A 20724-nucleotide genomic window follows, 5' to 3' on the forward strand; every position below is an offset into this window, starting at 1 on the left:
CTTCCAACGATATGATCTGGAGAATGACGTCTTGTACTGATGACGAATATCATTATATTTGTTATATACCTAATGGTAATATTTCTTATTTTTTCCCTGATTTTTAAATGCTTCTTTTGTCAAAATAGAGGTGACGGATGAATGAAATACTAAAATCATAGATCTGGCCGGAAACTCATTTAAGCCCTCCAAAGTGGATCCATCTGGGCCATTTGAGCCTATTTTCGTTTTAACTTTTGATCTGAAAAATATATAAAAAATCTGTAAACATAATTGAAATGGGCGAAGTTTCAAGTTTCAGAAAAGTATAAATTCAAAATTTTTGGTCATGTAGAAAAAAAGATTTTTCATCTTCATTTTCGAAATTTTTGAAGGACTTCCACCATCCACTTAGAATCATCTTTTCAATGAGGTATCACTTGTAATTATATCTTGTCTCTCTCAGTTGATTGGTTGAAAGTGACGTAAAATCAATTAATACGTCACCTTCAACCAATCAGTTGTTGGGTCCGTGGAAGACATTGCAATGGTGCATATCATGAATTTATTTTGGAACTGATTTTCGTTGATTTGATTTCTTAGTAATCGGTGGTTGGTCAGAGTGGACGAACACAACGACAAATTGTTCACAGCCCTGTGGAGGAGGGAACTACACACAAAGGAGAGCATACAAAATGAATGAGCAATGCGAAGAAGAGTCTGGTTTCGAAGAAAGATATCCTGATTGCAATACACAGCCGTGCCCAGGTCAGTTTTATTCTTCAAAAATGTCTGTATTTACCATCCCTTAAAGGTTTTGATGATTAAAAGCTGTAAGTTTCGAAAAGCACCCTGATGTTTCTTAATAGTAGTTTAAGTTTACTTCGTCGAGTGAGCCCGTGATATGCCAGAATCTAGCCATCATGGGCTACAGTATTTACTTCTCAAGTGGTATGAAGACGGTATAAATCAGCTGTCACCAGGTCGAATTCATCTTTTTCTTTCTTGTTCCTTTGCCATCCTCAGACTTCGGTCTTCAGCTTACCTTATCGGCCCTTTTTACCCCGGCCCTTTTTACGCCACGAGCCCAAAAATAACGCCAATAAGGGGCGTTGTAAAAAGAGCCGATCACGTATCACTTTTGTGTCTTGTGCATTCCTTTTGTTTTTTTTACTTTTTTTATTTCTTTCTTCCAAAATGTATATTGGGTTTTTGTTACAGATTGTCATGGTTAGTCGCTAGTTTGTATCTTCTTCAGTGCATAACTTCACTATATTTCTCAAATGTGTTTTGTTGAATCCGAGTTACCTCAGCTTTCCCCAGTCCAGTTCCTAGTAGCGAGTATTTGTACTTTTGAGGACGATATAGTGACTGATTTACCGTCGTCCTCAGTTGGTCAGGATCTAGTCAAATTGCAATCTTACCGTCTCCGTTGGAGAGAAAACACATACTTAAACTCGATGATGGTTTACACAGAAACAAAATAATCAGTAATCTCAAGAATTTCTATCATCTTAATCCACCCCTATATAAGGTGCTGAAACAGAATCACTGCTTAATATTTTGAAAAAAGTTTAGATTTCCACTACCGTTACAACAATTTGTAAGTGTCGTGGAAATTGAACGGGTTATAATGAAGCGGAATGAAGGTCGAATTACTGAAATAGAGTACCTTGTTACACGAAAATAAGTAGACATGTAATTACCACGAATTAAGAAATTTCGTGTTAATTAAAACCCCTTTAATGGCATGAGCTGGAGTTTTTATAAGATATTTCACTAATTGGTCATTTGAAGTGATAGAGATGACGCGTTCTTTAGAAAAAGTAACAAAATTGTTTTATTACTGGTTAACGACCAACCGAATCGAATAAGAGCTTGTAAAAACTCCAGCTTGTCCCCCTTTAATAGGCCTTCTCATAAATTACGTCACTTGCCTCGTATTCAAACAGTTACCATGGTGATTATGTCCCATGAGACATTAAATGATTTTTTTATGAATAGAAAGTAGTTTAAATAGAATCCGCTGGGAGTTAATCACCATGGCAATAACTTCAAAACGAGGTAAGTGATTTTCGTGACGTAATTTATGAAAAGGTCTATTAAAACCAGCCGTGGTGTTCTTGAAAAAGCAAATAAAAATTCGTGTTAATTTTTTGCGTGTTAATAATCAAGGCCGTCAATTATGTGTCTAGTTACTTTCGTGTAATAGACCAGGGTCCGAGATTCAGAAAAGGCCTTAAACAGGTTTTCGTAGGGCACCCCTTAGATCAGGGCAAATTTTTGATATAATGCTCCTAATAGTGATAGGGTGTAGAATTGACAAAAAAGGGGGGTCCCCCCTAAGTTCTATCGATTTACTAAAAATCGATTCGCTCGAAAACTGCAGGAGATTTGAAGGGCAAATTCATTTGTCAATTCTACACCCTATTAGGAGCATAATATCAAAAATTTGCCCTGATCTAAGGGGTGCCCTACGAAGTGGCACAATTTACCTCCTCGGCCGCTGGTCTAGGGTATACAATCTTCCCAAAGCCTTAGGAATTGCGTCGCATTTTGACAGATATGCATTGAGTCATTCGTTTCCCTTTCATTTTTTGAAATTTATTTTCTCTGTAGTGGATGGTGAATGGAGTAGTTGGACGAATGTTTCATTGTGTGATACATCATGTTATGGTCTAAACACTCACATTAGAGCAAGACAATGCAATAACCCTGAACCTCGATATGGGGGACTTGATTGTTTAGGAGATGGTGAACAAATACTGAACTGTTCTTGTGAGTCTGCTATCCCAGCTGGCACACAACGTTGTTTCAACGTTTATATAACGTTCACAACGTCCATATAATGTTAGATGAACGGGTCAAAAACGCTGTGTGCCAGCTGGGATTCCTTAATGCATTTTTTTGAAAGACACTTTCATGAAATAACGAGCAAAAAAAGGTCTAAAAAGTTCATGTTGAAAGCTTCATAACGGTCAGAAGCAGCCGGCGGAGAGATTTTTTAGAAATATGTGTTCTTATCTTCTAGGAGACCAAATGTTATGACCTTCAATTTTCTTATACAAATGATGTGTTCTGATTTCTACGAAACCTTAATCGCACTATGTGTCTCCCTAAACTTATTACTACTTTATGGTTGGATGTGTTCTAAAATCTAGGAAAAACATTTTGCCACGATATACTTGTAAGATATTTGTTTTTTTTCCATATTTCATATTTTCAATTTTTTTCTCAAAGGTTTATCGACAACTACTACAACAACAACGACCACCCCTACGACAACAACGACCACCCCTACGACAACAACGACCATCCCTACGACAACAACGACCACCCCTACGACAACAACGACCACCCCTACGACAACAACGACTTCCACAACGACCACCCCTACGACAACAACGACCATCCCTACTACAACAACGACCATCCCTACTACAACAACGACCACCCCTACGACAACAACTACAATCACTACACCTCCCACAACAATGAACCAACCAACTTCAATGACCTCTCCTACGACAAAAGCATCGCCTACATCAACTACCTCTTCAACGGCAACGACCGCTCCTAGATCAACGACATCTTTAACAACAACAACCAAATCATCTTCAACTACAACAAGGATAACAACACCCAGACCAGGTTTGTTAAAATTTTCAAATACAGTTTACGCTCTCCATCCATTATTCGATAATATTAAAAGTCTATTCGATACGCTTCCGTATTCGATGAAAATCCCATTCCCATTGAAAATCAAATGAGAGAGCGCCAACTGTACACTTTTTGTCTCGTACATAGTCCCTTTAAAAGCTTTGGTCTGATGAAGATGCATTTGGCTCTTCCAGAAAATATCCATACATGGGGGGGGGGGGGGGGTGGAGGATATATTGTCCGGGGGGTAGCAAAAAATCGTCAAATTTTGCCTTGTCCGGGGGTAAATTTGCTCTTTCCGGGGGGGGGGTCAACTGATGCTTGTCCGGGGGTAAAACCCGTTGTCCGGGGGGCCAAAAGTCACTTTGTCCGGGGGTAAATCACTGAAAAAAGTATCCTTGCTGAAAATTGTTATATCCTCCACCCCCATATTCATTTTTTTTCTGGAAAAGCCCATTGTTTTCACATTGTGTTAACTTAATTTCACAACTGGGTGATATGCTCCTTTTTGGACCTACCTCGGAGGTCCTAAAAATTAACTCATGTCCGTTTGTTCGTCTGCTTCGAGCTTTTCTCAGGTAAAAACTGCCTAAAAATAGGTTTTTTTGGACTTTGAGCGGAATTGCTTCAAAAGCTTTTTCTCAAACTTTGCACAAAGAGACAGAGTGTAAGGTTCTCTAAAATTTGGCTGCATTAATTTTTCCCGAAAAAATCTTATTCGCCTTAAATGACGCACTTTTGTTTTTTGGGGAAATTCCCGTTAGTTACTTTTATGGAAAATGAGTATGTCTTTCGATTGGCTTGTTATTTTTTTCTGATTTTTTGCACAATGATGTAAAATGATAATTTTTTCAAATCTGATGGAGCCAAATTTTTCAAAATTGGGCTAAAAAATGTGCCCAAAAATAGGTTTTTTTGGACTTTGTGTGATATTGCTTTATTAATTCTTTCTGATGTTTTTGCATCAAAACAGGTTCTCTGAAACCTTGAAACCTTTTTTCCTCGAAAGTTTTTTTGGCTGTAAAAATCGGATTTTCTTATTTAGGGAAAATGTGCTTGGCTTTGTTATTTTTTCTGATTTTTTGCACAATGATGTAAAATGGTAATATTTCAAATCTGATGGAGCCTGCACCTTGAAAAAATAAATTTTGGGTAAATTTGGGCCAGCCTAAAAATTTTGTTTTGTGTGAAATTGCTTCATTTATTTCTTTACTGATTTTTTGCATAAGGTTCTCTTAAAAGTTGCTAAACCCGTGTTTCCTGGTCGTAAAAATTTGATTTTTGTAGTGGGGAAAATTCTCTTCTGTCATTTTTAAGGAAAAAGAACATTTCTCGCGACTGGCTTGGTATTGTTTTATGATTTCTTAGTTTGCATTTTCTTATTATTGTTGCCATACCTTCAATTTTCTTTAAATTACATTAGCCATTCAGCATGTAGCTTGTTTCCTGTTTTTCATCGCTTAAACTTAACTAATAAGTTTATCCATTTAGCACCGATCAATGGTGGATGGAGTGATTGGAGAAATTGGAGTGAATGCACGCCAACGTGTGGAAAGCAAAGGATGAAAACAAAAGAAAGAAAATGCGATCAACCTTCTCCACAAAATGGTGGAATTCTGTGTGTTGGAATCAGTATTGAGCACACTCAATGTGAAAACGTCCCTTGTCCAGGTAAGAATCCTTTTCTTTCACCTTCCCGAAAACGAAAACGAAAACGAAAGCGAATTGATTCTAAAGTTTGTGTTAGTTATGACATAGTCCGTATAAAAAACCCCGGTCTGGAAGCCTTTTGTTTCTTTCCATTGTTTCTTACTATGGTTATGATTGACTTTTGTATTGGTACGATTTTTTTACTTTAACCAATCACTGCGATCAAAGGCTTCCAAGAACTTTTAATAGGTGTATGGGGTCAGTGGTCAAGTTGTCAATCAAGCGAAGAAACAAATTCATTGTGTGGCGAAGGTGTGAAAAGAAGACATTGTATTGAAGGTGTTTGTGTTGGCAATGATACCGAAATATGTCAAATTGGTGGAATTTGTAATCTCATCTCTCTGGCTCCTTTTGGAATGAATTGTTCAAACTTTTGTCATTTGGAAGGTAAATAGTAATTGGATCGAAGACAAGATTAGATTTAAAGAACCATGTGATTTTGCTAGTAACTCTCGAAGTGAAAAACATTTGTATTATGCAGCTTCAAAAATATATTGAGTTTCTTTTGAAATTTTACAAAGTATTTCTCAAAACGTGCTTTTTTTCTTGGAAACATATTAAACGAATAATTCATGGGTATTGAACGATCTGAACGATCTAATGGAATTCATTGTCGAGATCGTAAGACATTTTAAAACCTGTGCCATAGGCAAACTAAAACTAATTTCAATATAGAACTGTCTTTCTGAATTTTACCTTGTTATAGGCAAAGCATGTGACAAAGAGGGGTTCGTCGCACCGTTGGATATTTTCAAATCACTTGACACCAATTGTTTTGATTGGAGTATCGGGCAATCTTCAATTACACCTTATTTTGATAATTCTACAAAACGTTGTTATGGTTTGATTGAACAAAAAGAAGTCGATTGTCAATCCACACCTAATGATGACCAGCAAAGACTTTGTAAATGTATCGAGAAAAGTAGGTGTACCTTTTTACCGAATTCTGATACAAGCATTTATAGGGCTGAAGCAGGAAGCAATTTTGAGAAGTTTTAAATCTCCATCATTAGACTTCTATTCTCATTTACATTCCAACTAGCTTGGGTATCAAAATTCAAGTTTCTACTTGTGCAACTAAAAAAGTTTGATATCGTTTTATTGAAGCAGTTTACTTTGATGAATCCCTGTCGATTGAATCTCAAAATTTGGCAACCCAGATGGACAAGCAAAATTATACATTATTAACTTACCATAAAAACCTCCAATTTAAAAAACTGTCATATCTCCCCTAAAACTGTAACAAAATGTCAGCCCAATGCAAACGAACGAACGAACGAACGAACGAACGAACGAACGAACGAACGAACGAACGAACGAACGAACGAACGAACGAACGAACGAACGAACGAACGAACGAACGAACGAACGAACGAACGAACGAACGAACGAACGAACGAACGAACGAACGAACGAACGAACGAACGAACGAACGAACGAACGAACGAACGACGAACGAACGAACGAACGAACGAACGAACGAACGAACGAACGAACGAACGAACGAACGAACGAACGAACGAAAATTTAGATTAATTAATAAATAAACAAATTAACTTTATCTTTTTCTTTTCAGCTGATATAACAGAAGGGAAATGGTCACAATGGTCCGAATGCTCGGCTTCTTGCAATGGTCAAAAAACAAGACACAGAATTTGTGATTTTGATGATCCAGATTTTCAATGTACCGGTCAAACACAAACTGAAGATTGCTCAGCGCCATGTCCAGGTAGGTTGAATCCTTTTCAACTATGATCTATCACTTTCCATAATTCTAATGATAGGAAATATAACAATTCCAAACAGATGAATGAGACTTTAAAAGCTCTAAAACGTCCTAAAAAGACAGCTCCCTCTAACAGGCCCGGTAGGATTTGGGGGAAAACGGATATCGATATCCCCATGTTTTTTTTATAGCTGGTCCATTGCCCGGGGGGGGGGTACTAGGGTTGCGAGCTGACGGGGGGGGGTGCCGCCTTGACCAATTTTGACCAAATTTCGATCTTTCAGGGGGTAAAAAGTTGAAATTTTCCTATTTTTCCGACCCTTAGTGGGACTGAAATTTGATTTTCTGATTTTTACGACCCTTAGCGGGACTTTGGAAGTCCAAAAAAGGTACCCTTAAGGGCGGCACATACCGTACCCTCCATTTGCATAAGTACCCCCCCGGGTCCATTGTTTTCAATCAGAGTTGGGATGGAAAAAATAACACAATATTTTTCAGTGAGGCGCAAGCGAGGTCGCTGCGTTGACTTCGGGTAATGTATCTCCCTACAGCCTTCACTAACCGGTCATTATTGTATTAGAACATACGTCAACATTTCTTTTCTTTTTCAGTGAACGGAGGGTTGAGTTCTTGGAGCTCGTGGGAGGAGTGCACCAAAACATGTGGAGGAGGGCGACAACATCGTTATCGATACTGTACAAATCCTTCACCCTCCAACGGAGGTGCTTTTTGTGTTGGTCTATTCAATCAATCCAGGATATGTGGTGTCGGAAAGTGTCCAGGTACATATTGAATCGTAAAATCCGTTCTCAATTTTTACGGTATAATTTCTCTTTCCCCCTGTCGCAAATAAAAGAATGGATTTTTAACTAAAGAACAACCATATAGCCATAAAGTTGTTTTTTCAAGTGGACAACTAGCTTTAATTAATAAATATAAATCTAGACTCGGTTAATGAAATATAACATTATGTCAAACTTCTTTTCTTCTTTGAAAACCAAATCAAATCTGAAATTGGATGATAACTTCCGTCTTAGTGAACGGTGGTTGGACGAATTGGACAGAGTGGAGTAGCGCATGCTCAAAACCATGTAACACTGGTCACATGACACGCCAACGTTTTTGCACCAACCCTCAACCTTTGTATGGTGGTCAATCATGTCCAGGGAATTCAACCGAATATAAAGGCTGTCATTTTCATCCTTGTGAAGAAATCGATGTGGAAATTTCTGTTTCTTTTGATGAAGAATTTCAAGAAGATGATTTTGTTAAACGAGCTATGTATAAACTTAGATTTGATAAATTTCGGGTTTTGTTGAACAACTCTGGTTTCGATGAATCCATAAAGGAGATTGACGTCAACAGATTGAGGTAACTTTGAAGGCGCTATGGTATAGTGGTCATTGACCTTGGTTGCTGTAAAGGCGACTGAGGTTCAATTCCCACTCGCAGTGGTTCACTTGGCAAATGAATGAACCTTCACCCGGGTCAACCCATGCCATGTAAGGGGAATCGGGTAGTCAGTTCAAGGTGCTGACAGGGCGCTAATTAAAGGTGTCTATAGGTGCGAAAGAAGCCTCCTGCAACTCAGCCAAATAGAAATGAATAATTTTTCTAGGAAGTCCTTCTCCAGCCATAGTACTTACCCAGCTGGCATTACAACGTTTTTTTTAACATTTATCTAATGTTCACAACGTCCATATAACGTTAGATGAATGTTGAAACAACGTCGTTTGCCAGCTTGGTAGAATCTTTAAATTTCGTACATCATTATGAAAATCGTAACAGCGCTCCATCTTCATACCCTGATTAGCTTTACTTCAAAGTCTGTTCCAAAAAATTTAGCTGACCGCATATTTTGATACATTGCTCTGGAAGGAAAAAAAATATAGTTAAAATTGATACCTTGTTGTTAATATAATTTTGGTTGGACGATCCCGTCTTTTAATTTTTTTAAATCAAGAAGAAGAAAAAAATAAAAAAATCTTGCGTTCATTCCTGATACTTAGATTTTCATAGATTTGTTCGATCGAAAGTTTCTCACAAGCTCACAGTAGGTCCATTATTTTTAGCCAGTCATTTACTTGAATCTTTTGATCTGAATACGTTCTCTTTTAGATCTGGGAGTGTGATAACAGATATGACGATCACATTTCAACATTTGGATTCATTTCAATTGATTTTCATGATGGATTCTTTCGATAATGGTCAAGTCTTTGAAATTCGAGGTGGAAAAATTTCAATCACTTTCGACAAACCGTCAAACTTCTCCACCGATAAAGGTATAAACTACTTTTGTTGGCTTTTATTATCCTGTTGTTGCTGTTGTATTTTATTAATATTTCATTGACTTTTCCTTGATTTGTACTAGTAATCTCATGGTTACGAGGGAAATTTCCCGAGGTAAATTTTGAAATTTCCCGAGAGCAACGAGGGAAATTTAAAATATTTCGAAATTTGACCGAGGGTAATTTATCCAGAATTTCACGAAAACAAGCATGAGATTCCTGGTTAATCTCATGGTTTGGATTGAAATTCTAACAATTCTCGAGGACGTCAATTTGACACTGGAAATCAATCTGAATCTTTAAAAAGAGGTCTCAAAAAAATCATAGAAATGCGAATCGAGTTTTAATTGGATAGTATTCCATTTACTTAAGCCTTCAAAGTTAGTAAGAAATTCGAAAAAGGTAATGAATTTCCAAACGATGGAAATCTCACTTTTGCGGGAAATTACAAATTCTAGGAGGGAAATTACAAGTTCGCGTGAAATTACAAATTAACGTAAGCAAAAACGTCAATCGAATTTCAATCAACCATGAGATTAATCCTTGAAATATCCTTGTAAAGTCCTTGAATTTCCTTGAATTTTCGTTGAATTTCCTGGCTTTTCCTTGAATTTTCCTTAAATTATCCTGGCTTTTCCTAGCTTTTCCTTGAATTATGCTTGAATTTTCCTTGAATTTTTCCTGACTTTTCCCAGAATTCTCCTTGAATTTTCCTAGCTTTTCCTTGAATTTTCCTTGAACTTTCCTGACTTTTACTTGGATGTTCCTCCAATTTTCCTTGTATTTCCTTGAACTTTCATTGAATTATCCTTGTATAATCTTTGAATTCTCCTTTAATTTTCCTTGCTTTTCCTTGAATTTTCCTGGCTTTTCCTTGAATTATCCTTGAATTTTCCTGACTTTTCATTGAATTCTCCTTGAATTTTCCTGGCTTTTCCTTGAATTCTCCTTGAACTTTCCTGGCTTTTCCTTGAATTATCCTTGAATTTTCCTGAATTTTCCTGACTTTTCCTTGAATTCTCCTTGAACTTTCCTGGCTTTTCCTTGAATTATCCTTGACTTTTCCTGGCTTTTCCTTGAATTTTCCTTGAACTTCCCTGACTTTTACTTGGATGTTCCTCCAATTTTCCTTGTATTTCCTTGAACTTTCATTGAATTATCCTTGTATAATCTTTGAATTCTCCTTTAATTTACCTTGCTTTTCCTTGAATTTTCCTGGCTTTTCCTTTAATTATCCTTGAATTTTCCTTGACTTTTCTTGACTTTTCATTGAATTCTCCTTGAATTTTCCTGGCTTTTCTTTGAATTTTCCTTGAATTTTCCTTGAATTCTCCTTGACTTTTCCTGACTTTTCATTGAATTCTCCTTGAATTTTCCTGGCTTTTCCTTGAATTATCCTTGAATTTTCCTGAATTTTCCTGACTTTTCCTTGAATTCTCCTTGAACTTTCCTGGCTTTTCCTTGAATTCTCCTTGAATTTTCCTGGCTTTTCATTGAATTCTCCTTGAATTTTCCTGGCTTTTCCTTGAATTCTCCTTGAACTTTCCTGGCTTTTCCTTGAATTATCCTTGACTTTTCCTGACTTTTCATTGAATTCTCCTTGAATTTTCCTGGCTTTTCCTTGAATTATCCTTGAATTTTCCTGGCTTTTCCTTGAATTCTCCTTGACTTTTCCTGACTTTTCATTGAATTCTCCTTGAATTTTCCTGGCTTTTCATTGAATTCTCCTTGAATTTTCCTGGCTTTTCCTTGAATTCTCCTTGAACTTTCCTGGCTTTTCCTTGAATTATCCTTGAATTTTCCTGACTTTTCCTTGAATTCTCCTTGACTTTTCCTGACTTTTCCTTGAATTCTCCTTGACTTTTCCTGGCTTTTCCTTGAATTCTCCTTGAATTTTCCTGGCTTTTCCTTGAATTATCCTTGAATTTTCCTGACTTTTCCTTGAATTCTCCTTGACTTTTCCTGACTTTTCATTGAATTCTCCTTGAATTTTCCTGGCTTTTCCTTGAATTATCCTTGAATTTTCCTGAATTTTCCTGACTTTTCCTTGAATTCTCCTTGAACTTTCCTGGCTTTTCCTTGAATTCTCCTTGAATTTTCCTGGCTTTTCATTGAATTCTCCTTGAATTTTCCTGGCTTTTCCTTGAATTTTCCTTGAACTTCCCTGACTTTTACTTGAATTCTCCTTGAATTTTCCTGGCTTTTCCTTGACTTTTCATTGAATTCTCCTTGAATTTTCCTGGCTTTTCCTTGACTTTTCATTGAATTCTCCTTGAATTTTCCTGGCTTTTCCTTGAATTATCCTTGAATTTTCCTGGCTTTTCCTTGAATTCTCCTTGACTTTTCCTGACTTTTCATTGAATTCTCCTTGAATTTTCCTTGAATTCTCCTTGAACTTTCCTGGCTTTTCCTTGAATTCTCCTTGAACTTTCCTGGCTTTTCCTTGAATTATCCTTGACTTTTCCTGGCTTTTCCTTGAATTTTCCTTGAACTTCCCTGACTTTTACTTGAATTCTCCTTGAATTTTCCTGGCTTTTCCTTGACTTTTCATTGAATTCTCCTTGAATTTTTCTGGCTTTTCATTGAATTCTCCTTGAACTTTCCTGGCTTTTCCTTGAATTCTCTTTGAACTCTCCTGGCTTTTCCTTGAATTATCCTTGACTTTTCCTGGTTTTTCCTTGAATTATCCTGGCTTTTTCTTGAATTTTTCTTGAATTTTCCTTGGATACTCCTTGAATTTTCTTTTCCCAGAATTTTCCTTGAATTTTCCTGCCTTTAATTATCCTTGAACTATCCTTGATCTTTACTGACTTCTACTTGGATGTTCTTCGAATTATCCTGATTAATTTTTGAATTTCTTTGAGTTTTCTTTAATTGCCCTTGATTTGTTTTGTGACATTACGTCATTAACACAACAACTATTTTGGGTATAAGAAACAGAAAATTAAATCAATTTGTGAAATCGTTACAGTGGTGTATATCATGAATGAAAAGATTCTAACACAGGTGCCCATCGGTCGATCGTCCTTCGGGAAAAAAACTCCCTAGCACAGTTGCCCTTAAGAAAATTGTCATCCATGGATATGCTGTATCAGCATTTTAGTTTATTTACTTTTGCATTTTTTCACAGTCCCGCCAGCTCCCTTCAGACATCAGTATCCAACAACAATCAGTTAACCTTACTGCATTTGCATTACTACCCATAACCCCTTGGACAGTTGCCCCTGTATTTCAGCATTTATTTTTTCATTTTTTCTCAGTCCCGCATGGATATGCTGTATCAGCAATTTAGTTTATTTATTTTTTCATTTTTTCGCAGTCCCGCATGGATATGCTGTATCAGCATTTTAGTTTATTTGATTTTACTTTTTTTTTCAGTTCCGCCAGCTCCTACAAACACCAGTTTCCAACAACAAAACGGTTCATGGATCATCAGTTGGTCAAAAGTCAACAATTCGTTATCTTCATATGGAAACGTTTCTGGATATATTTTCTTTTACAAAGAAAGTTTTGAACCCTCTTCATCATATCGTGGTATTGCAACCAAAGATTTTCTCATCATTCTCAATAACTTGAAAATAAACACAGAATATGTTTTCCGTATTTTGGCTTATAATGATATTGGAAATGGAATACCCACTCAACAGTATTCTTTGGGAACCACTCAAAACAATTTCAAAGGTAGTTTTTAATTGATAAACTTTCTGAATTCTATATTTTTTCAAATTTTATCAAAATGAGCTTTCGACTTTTACTTTGCATTGTTTTTAGCTTGCACTCGCTTTGCAGCTAAATATGGTTATTATAAAATGCTTAAGATTATGGGAATTCAGGCTCTATTTATTCTCCATGTCTTTAGGCCCTTCAAAACCCGTGCTCAACCTTCAAGCAGATACAACAAGTTTTTCTACCATTCAAACCACGTGGGATCTGGACCCGAGTGAAGAAAATTCCATCAGTGGCTATCACGTGACTTACACCGGAAACGATACAACCAATCAGAGAACAGTATTCCATCCATCGACTTCTATTGGTTTAGAAGATTTGGAACAATGGACAGATTACGTCATTGAAGTTTGTTCTTTTAATTCTTTTGGTCAAAGTCCTTGTCAAACTACTGCTGCAACTACTCTCGTGAAAGGTCAGTGATACGCCCTTTAAATGATTTTTATAAAATAAGATGAACCATAAGCAATAACTTCGGAAGGATTTTGTTTTTTGATCGCGAAAAACTTTCGGGTCTGCATTTTATTTGTACACCTAAAAATGCTTTTACACATTTCAGATTGGTGTTATTTTTTTTGTTTTAATGATAGCAAAACCCTATTGGCGAAAAGTTTACTGAGAAAAAGGTGTTCAAGAGAACGTCCATCTAAAAACGTTAAAAAAAACGTAAGCCTTGAAATAACGGCATTAAATGCCAGCATTGTCCTTACGTTACAGTTTCAAGTTGATTCTTAAAAATTTGCCCATCAACGCTACTTTCTTCTCAAAGTTAGTTTAAGGAGTTAATAAATTTTAAAGATATGATTTTGCTACCTAGATGGTCTACCTGAAGTCAAAGTATCAGGATTGGAGCAAATTTACAAGACTCATAACGAGATTCACGTCTCTTGGTTACCCCTGGCAACTACAATCATAGAAGATCTAATTGGTTATCATGTGAAGATCTGGCTTCATAAACAAGATGGTAGATTTGTTGTGGGAAGTTCTGTTGTTGAAGAAAGTGTTTCATTGGCAGTCAACAGTTTTCGGTTTTCATCACTGGAATCGAATTCAATTTACAAAGTCAGTGTTTCTGTAGAAAACACGAGAGGGAAGGGTCAAGAAACACTCATAGGTTTGTACTTTTGATCTATGCTACTTACCGTATTGTACTGAAACACTGATTCGTATGTCCGAACATCTAAATTTTCATTAATTCATTCATTCATTCAATTTCCTTGATTTCAGAGGCATCAACGTGTTCATGCGAGGAAATTATTTACACCAATTTCTTTGTACAACCTCCTTACACAAGCATCGATGTTAATTCCCAATCCTTTGAGCTTCAATACAATGGCTTATTTCCTGATCTACTCAAGAAAATCATCCCAGAAACATGCGGTGTTTGTCAAATGACTTCAACACAAAATTACACAACTCAACTTTCTTTGAAAAGTAATGGTAACTCTGGGTTAGCTTTCAAACGAAAATATCAACGTGTCTTGGACGATATCGATTCCACGTCTAAAATCACTTTCCCAATGACGTCATCACCTAACGACCAATCAAAATTCGTTTCTATAATCGATTATCCGGGAGCAGTTTTATTGAATCGAAAAGTGGACTCTGAAGAACTGGTGAATCAAATTTTACAAAAATTAGCGAGTTGTTGGACGATTGTTTTTATTTATCTTATGTTGTGTGTTTTATCTGCTTTGGTGTTGTGGGGCTTGGATCATTTCTCGTTTTCCACCAATCAACAATTTGCCAAATCACTAGCTGACGGATTAAAAGAAACGTTTTATTATGCTTTCATAACACAATCGACTGTCGGGTAAGATCACACCTTTATTATGAGTATATTGGAAAACGTTGATGACCAAGTTAAAGTTGGATTCTGCTTTCACCCAAGACTTTTCCTATCTCAAATATTGAAGGCCCGACTTTCTGGTGAATTATGATTTGTCTGAGGGTTTTAAGCTTCATTAGACACCGGGTGTGCCAGAAATAAGTTACCATCTTTTGAAATGAAATTTGAATTTTTTTTAAATTATACCCTTTTTTTGGCAAAAGGACAGGTAAAATTGGATTTTGATAGTTTTTTCATCAATTAAGTCCATTAGACTGCCGAAAGCAATGATACAATCAATAAAAAAATTTTCTTTCCTAAATATTTTAAGGTAACTTATTTCTGATACACCGGTATATTGAAGAGTTGGCTAGGAATGTAACCTCCCCAAGTTTACAGCTTTTTCTCTCGGTTTGATTACATAGTACTCTTCATATGATTTTTGCTTTATTGTTTTCTAGATATGGAGATATGGTTGTGAAGACGAAACGCGCTCGTTGTTTTATTATGTTCTGGATGTTGGTCTGTCAAATCTTAACTTCACTCATTGTGGGTGCATTATCTTCAGCTTTTACAACTGTTGTCATTGAAGATGTTTCTTTGTATGGGAAAAAGGTAGTACACAGGCTAGAATTGTTTTCTTTAAATTCCCCTTATTTCTTGAAATTTTATTCCTGCTAAAAAACTCAAATTATGTTTCGTTGTATGGGAGAAAGGTAATCACCTGATTAATATATTTACTAAAAAACTCTCTATTCTGAACTGATTTCAAAGCATTTCGTATCCCTGTCTCAGTGGCTCCATCGAGAAATTTCCTATCCAAGGGTGTGGTTGATAACGTGAATGGCTCAATTTCATAAGCTATAATCATTCTTACTGTTAATGAATCAAAATTTTCCATTCAATCATTTGCAGCGAAGAAATCTCCCAATATCAATGTCAAAACATGTAGTTGATTTGATTGATGGGGGAATAATATTTACAAACTTTTAGAAGTTCAACCTGTATAGTTTCTACCCGTGGGGGCCTTACCGGGAATAAAAAGGATAGAAACAAAGAAATTTTTTTTGAATTTTACGACCCTTATTGGGACAATTTTGACCAAATTTCGATCTTTCCGGCGGTAAAAAGTTGAAATTTTCCTATTTCTTCGACCCTTAGTGGGACTGTAATTTGATTTTCCGATTTTTCCTAATCTTAGCGGGACTTTGGAAATCCAAAAAAGCTACCCTTAAGGGCGGTTCATGCCGTACCCTCCATTTGCTTAAGAACCCCCTCCCCCGGGTGTTTCTACTCGCTTCTGTCTTTCTTGTTTTTATGACTCACCTTTCACCATTTTTTGCAATTGGTGAGGTTTGATCTGGTCACTGATGATTAATTTTGTATCTCCTTTAAGATTGGCGCTTTAAATGGGTCATTTGAGATCAATCTAGCTATCGTAAGAAATGCTAAAGTTGACAATGGTAAGTTGTTTCTATTTTCTTTATTCATTTGGCTCATCATGAAGATCTTATTGTTTCTCAAGTTATGTTTGAACAAATCAAGTGTATTTTGAATTTATTGTCTTAATTTTCCAAAAAAGCAGTGAAAAAATGTGCAATTACTCCGCTTTGGGAGTAACTGTTTTTAAGATTTTTCAGTTGTCACACCGTCCACGTACTAAGTGTCATAGTGTTCGTGAAGTAACTGCATAACCCCCTTCCCTTTCTCAAAAAGACCCACTAGATCAAAAGTTAAGGGGTGGTACAGGAAATGCCCCCCCTAGTTCTGAACCACCCCTTAACTTTTGATCTATTGGGTCTTTTTGGATGATATTTGGCACACAAGATCCTTGTGACGTAAGGTAACTTTTGACAAAAAATGACGTCACTCAGAATGCCCAAAGTGAGCAAAAACCGAAAATTTCCTTTGTTCTTATAAATTGCTATTGTATTCTGACAAAGGCTTGCCTGAGTTTAAATTGCTTGTTTTATCCTAAATATTCAATAAAAATTACGGTTTAAACGATATATTTGAAATTTAAAATAAATTTGTATTGGAAAAGTGTCAATTTTTGTGACACCTTACTGTCAGAAATGTCATCATGCTCAAGGTGTGAAAATATTTAGGTGCCAAATTTTATTTTATTTCGAAGCTAAATAAAAGTTAGGAATTTACAGAAAATTTCACGGCAAAAGCTCTATTATTTCAGGAGCTATTACCAATAGTTTGACCTCCGAACAGAAAGAGCCCCCCCCCCTAGGCCAAATAGGGTTAACGTACTTTTTGTCTCCCTAAACTTATCACTACTTTATGGTGTTCTAAAATCTAGGAAAAACAGTTTGCCAAGATAAACTTGTAAGATATTTGTTTTGCTCCACGAAAGATGCGTTCTGAAGCTTTCTAGGGTTACCTAAACAACAAGAACACGGTAGATGACCTTGATTATACCCCTGTCTCACCAGAACACATTATCATTTCTTGCTGATTAATTTTCGAAGATCTGATCAGAACAGATCAAAATTTCTAGCTGAAATATGCTCTCAGAACACATCGGAAAAAAAGGTCGCCTCGCCGGCTGCTTTCGGATTGTGATATTCGTCACTTTTATAAAAATCTTTCTCACGATTTCCTTGAAATTAACAAGAAGGGTTTCTGGTTGGGGAAAATTACGCCTCTTCCTAAAATGTTCGTTAATTTTACCCGCCTAATTTTTCATAGAGACTAAACGAAATTTTAGATTAGAACGTTTGAAATTCTGAATTTAATTAGGATTTCCAACTTATAATCTTAAGGCACCATTTACACGACACCGACCGAATTGTTGACAGCTTTAACACAAAAAGAAGTGCATGGAGTTTTGATGGATGCTTATACAGCCTCGAGCATGCGTAATGCTATTGATTTATCAGGGGCGCATCCAGTGAAATTAGTTGAATATCCACGTTACTATGGAGTTGTTTTGTCAGGTCATTTGAAATATATTGCACACTCCATGGAAGCAAGTATTCATTTCCATGAAAAGGACATTGTTGAAATGATTGCTGGACAGACTGACAAAATGAAGGTTAGTGATTTTTCTCTTACTCTAAGGTCCCGAATAGACGTCCCCCCCGCTTATTAATTTTCGAAAATATTTCGGACCCCCCCGTTCTTATTAGGACCCCCCCGTTTATTAGTTTTTAAGAATATTTTCAGCTGTCAAAGAGAAGGACCCTTATTTTGCTCTAAATAGCCTGATTTTAGCCTTTATTTACCTAAATATTTTCAGACCCCCCCGTTTATTCAGACCCCCCGTTTATTATATTTTGCAAAAATTTCGGACCCCCCCTTTTATTCAGACCCCCCCCTACTATTCGGGACCTTAGAGTAATAACCCTGTCTCAGTAGGCCATTCCATTTTATATCCGTACACATGACAAAATGAAGGTCAGTAATTTGTTTTTAGATTCAAAGGACAATGTCTTTGTTTCCTTTGCAGTTCATCAGTGTTCCATTAAAAGATGATCGGGCAAACTCAAAAACCTACTCGAAGTGACAGAGGCATGTCATTATTTTGTGCTTCATCCGAAGCAGTTATTGGCATTGACCCTTGAATCATCTTTTTTTACAATAATATAGAACTTAGAATAAGGATGAAATTGAGAAATTACTTTCCGCTACTATAAAGTGCATCTCAATGCTTTGGTTCGCCAATATAATGCTGACACATCTTTTCAATTCAGTCCCGTCTTTAGCGGTTGTCCTCAGGTTGCCATCCTGTGTTCTATCTCTTCATCTTCTAACCGGTTTCCCTTTATCGTCTTATATGTAAGGTTGTTCTGAGACAATAGACTACTCACATAATGTTGTATGCTCTCTTGTCCTTTGGTTTGAGTGAGATTCAATGGAAGAAGACTAATGTTGTTGAAATTTACAAATCATCGGCAGGGGGTTCAAAATCTTGAGACCATTATCTCTTATCTTCCAGTTTTAACAAATAACATAGCTGCAAAGTCAAAACGGTAATCCAGTGGACTCGGACCTAGGTCAGTGATTAGTGGTTTGTCGTGCAATTAACGATTAATCACGAGTAACAAAGGAGAAAATAGTAATTTGTACGAGTCCGAAGGATGAGTGCAAATTACGGTATTTTCTCACATAGGCTTATTACAAAAGGTAGTTACAACGTATAAATTAATTGTAATGACAAAGAAAAAAGAGGGAGAGCTTAAAATACAATTTTGTGAATACACACTTAAAACTTTCTACTCAATCGCATGTTCAAACTCGATACTTTAATTAGGGACACCCTGTAGTAAGAAAAAGTCTCTGACACAGGACTTGGGAGAGAAAAGAATAAGGGGACAAAAGTGTCCCCGCCGAAGAGTGCAAAAAGTGGTAATAGTGCAATTAACGATTAATCGCACTCCTCTAAACCAATCAGATTCGAGTAATTTTGCACGGCTGACGATTACAAATATAACTTTCATTACTTTCTTCAGCCACCGAACAAGTTTGAAACGTACACATTATTCGATACAAATTCACCGACATTGATGGACGCCGTCAAAACTTTATTATGGATGCTGTTTACCGCAGTCGTTCTTGGTTTGATTTTTTCCGCGTGTCGATTTCATAAAAAACGAACTCAAGTCGAAGGCGTTGATAACACTGTTGATACGTGTAAGTTTTTCTGGATTTTTTTCGTTTCCCTATTTGCTTATTTCTTCGCTTTTCCTCATTTATTCGTTCGTTCGTTCGTTCGTTCGTTAGCTTTATTGTCAAATTTCAAGGGGCATTATTTGATCGGCTTCCATTGCTTAAATCTTTGAATTCAAAAACTGCAGCTTATCTTAAAGGTAGTACTGCAAAGCTGTAGCTAACTATTTTGAGAGTTAACGTAATTGTTAAGACTCTATGGAATGTAAAACCTTTTAACTTTTAGCTCTATCTATTCGCCCGATATGGAGAGAAGTCATCAAATTGCATTATGTGTTTTGTCATCGAGTGTATAATTTACAGACCAGAATGGACCAAGAAAGAATCAAATTATATCGAGACAAAGGAGCAAGCTCTTTGCGAAACAATAACCGATTTCATTTATATTCGAAGGAAAAATATTATTCAAGCGTTGAAAAGAAGGTAGACACGAAAATTGCACAAACGTTTCGAAAATTATCTCGTATGCCTCTCAATAATACTTTATCTGAATTAAACAACAATAAAAAACACGATTTCGAACGAGGAGATTATTCCCATAGTAACAACAATAATGACGTGTCGGAAAATTTACCAACTTTTCGTAAGATTTCGATCTCCAAAAGAAAGAGACGTGGTAAAGAGAGTATCGCTGGATTTTCAAGACTTCATGATTTAGAAGAAGAACAAGAGAGAACACAAAGTGATTTTTCAATGCGTTCTCCCAGCCTCGCTTCCATGCGGAGTTACAATGAACGGATCAAAGATCTTGATTCCGATTTGGATTTGTATAATCAGGGATACGACGAATCCGATATTGAAAGTGACTTATCGGGAAATCGGGATTCGAGTGATGAGGGTGAGAACAGAGAAACTGATTCGGATTCCTCTGACGGTAATTGAAATAATCATTTGGAAATTGATCATTTGAATGAGGCTGGGAAAATCAATACTTTAATGGTATAAAATTTCGCTGAGATTAAATTTCACGGAAGTCCCAATGGAAATTTGGAAATACCTTTTCCGCAAAATATTTATTTAATTGCCGCAAAATTGCGTTAAATACTTATATTGTTATTTCATTCTTGAAATATTGACCTGTTATTGACCTGCTAAAAATATACAAAATAACCGGATTATTTCAACAA

At 36.4% G+C, this 20724-nt stretch overlaps 1 protein-coding gene across 1 annotated transcript; it reads left to right on the forward strand.

The window, feature by feature from the left end:
- The first annotated feature begins 588 nt into the window (after positions 1-588).
- On the forward strand, positions 589-20719 carry LOC136817753 (uncharacterized). The gene is made up of 19 exons (XM_067074068.1): positions 589-747; positions 2599-2757; positions 3220-3630; positions 5131-5310; positions 5539-5736; positions 6056-6271; positions 6926-7078; positions 7687-7857; positions 8113-8446; positions 9194-9357; positions 12742-13044; positions 13223-13504; positions 13907-14203; positions 14317-14902; positions 15379-15532; positions 16314-16380; positions 17692-17963; positions 19381-19561; positions 19824-20719. The coding sequence occupies exons 1-19, from the start codon at positions 675-677 to the stop codon at positions 20477-20479; spliced, it is 4857 nt and encodes a 1618-aa protein (XP_066930169.1). The 5' UTR covers positions 589-674; the 3' UTR covers positions 20480-20719.
- Positions 20720-20724: the final 5 nt, after the last annotated feature.

The sequence above is a fragment of the Clytia hemisphaerica genome, unplaced genomic scaffold (genome assembly GCF_902728285.1).
Source record: "Clytia hemisphaerica strain Z4C2 unplaced genomic scaffold, Clytia hemisphaerica genome assembly, whole genome shotgun sequence".
In the NCBI taxonomy this organism is placed as follows: Eukaryota; Metazoa; Cnidaria; class Hydrozoa; order Leptothecata; family Clytiidae; genus Clytia; species Clytia hemisphaerica.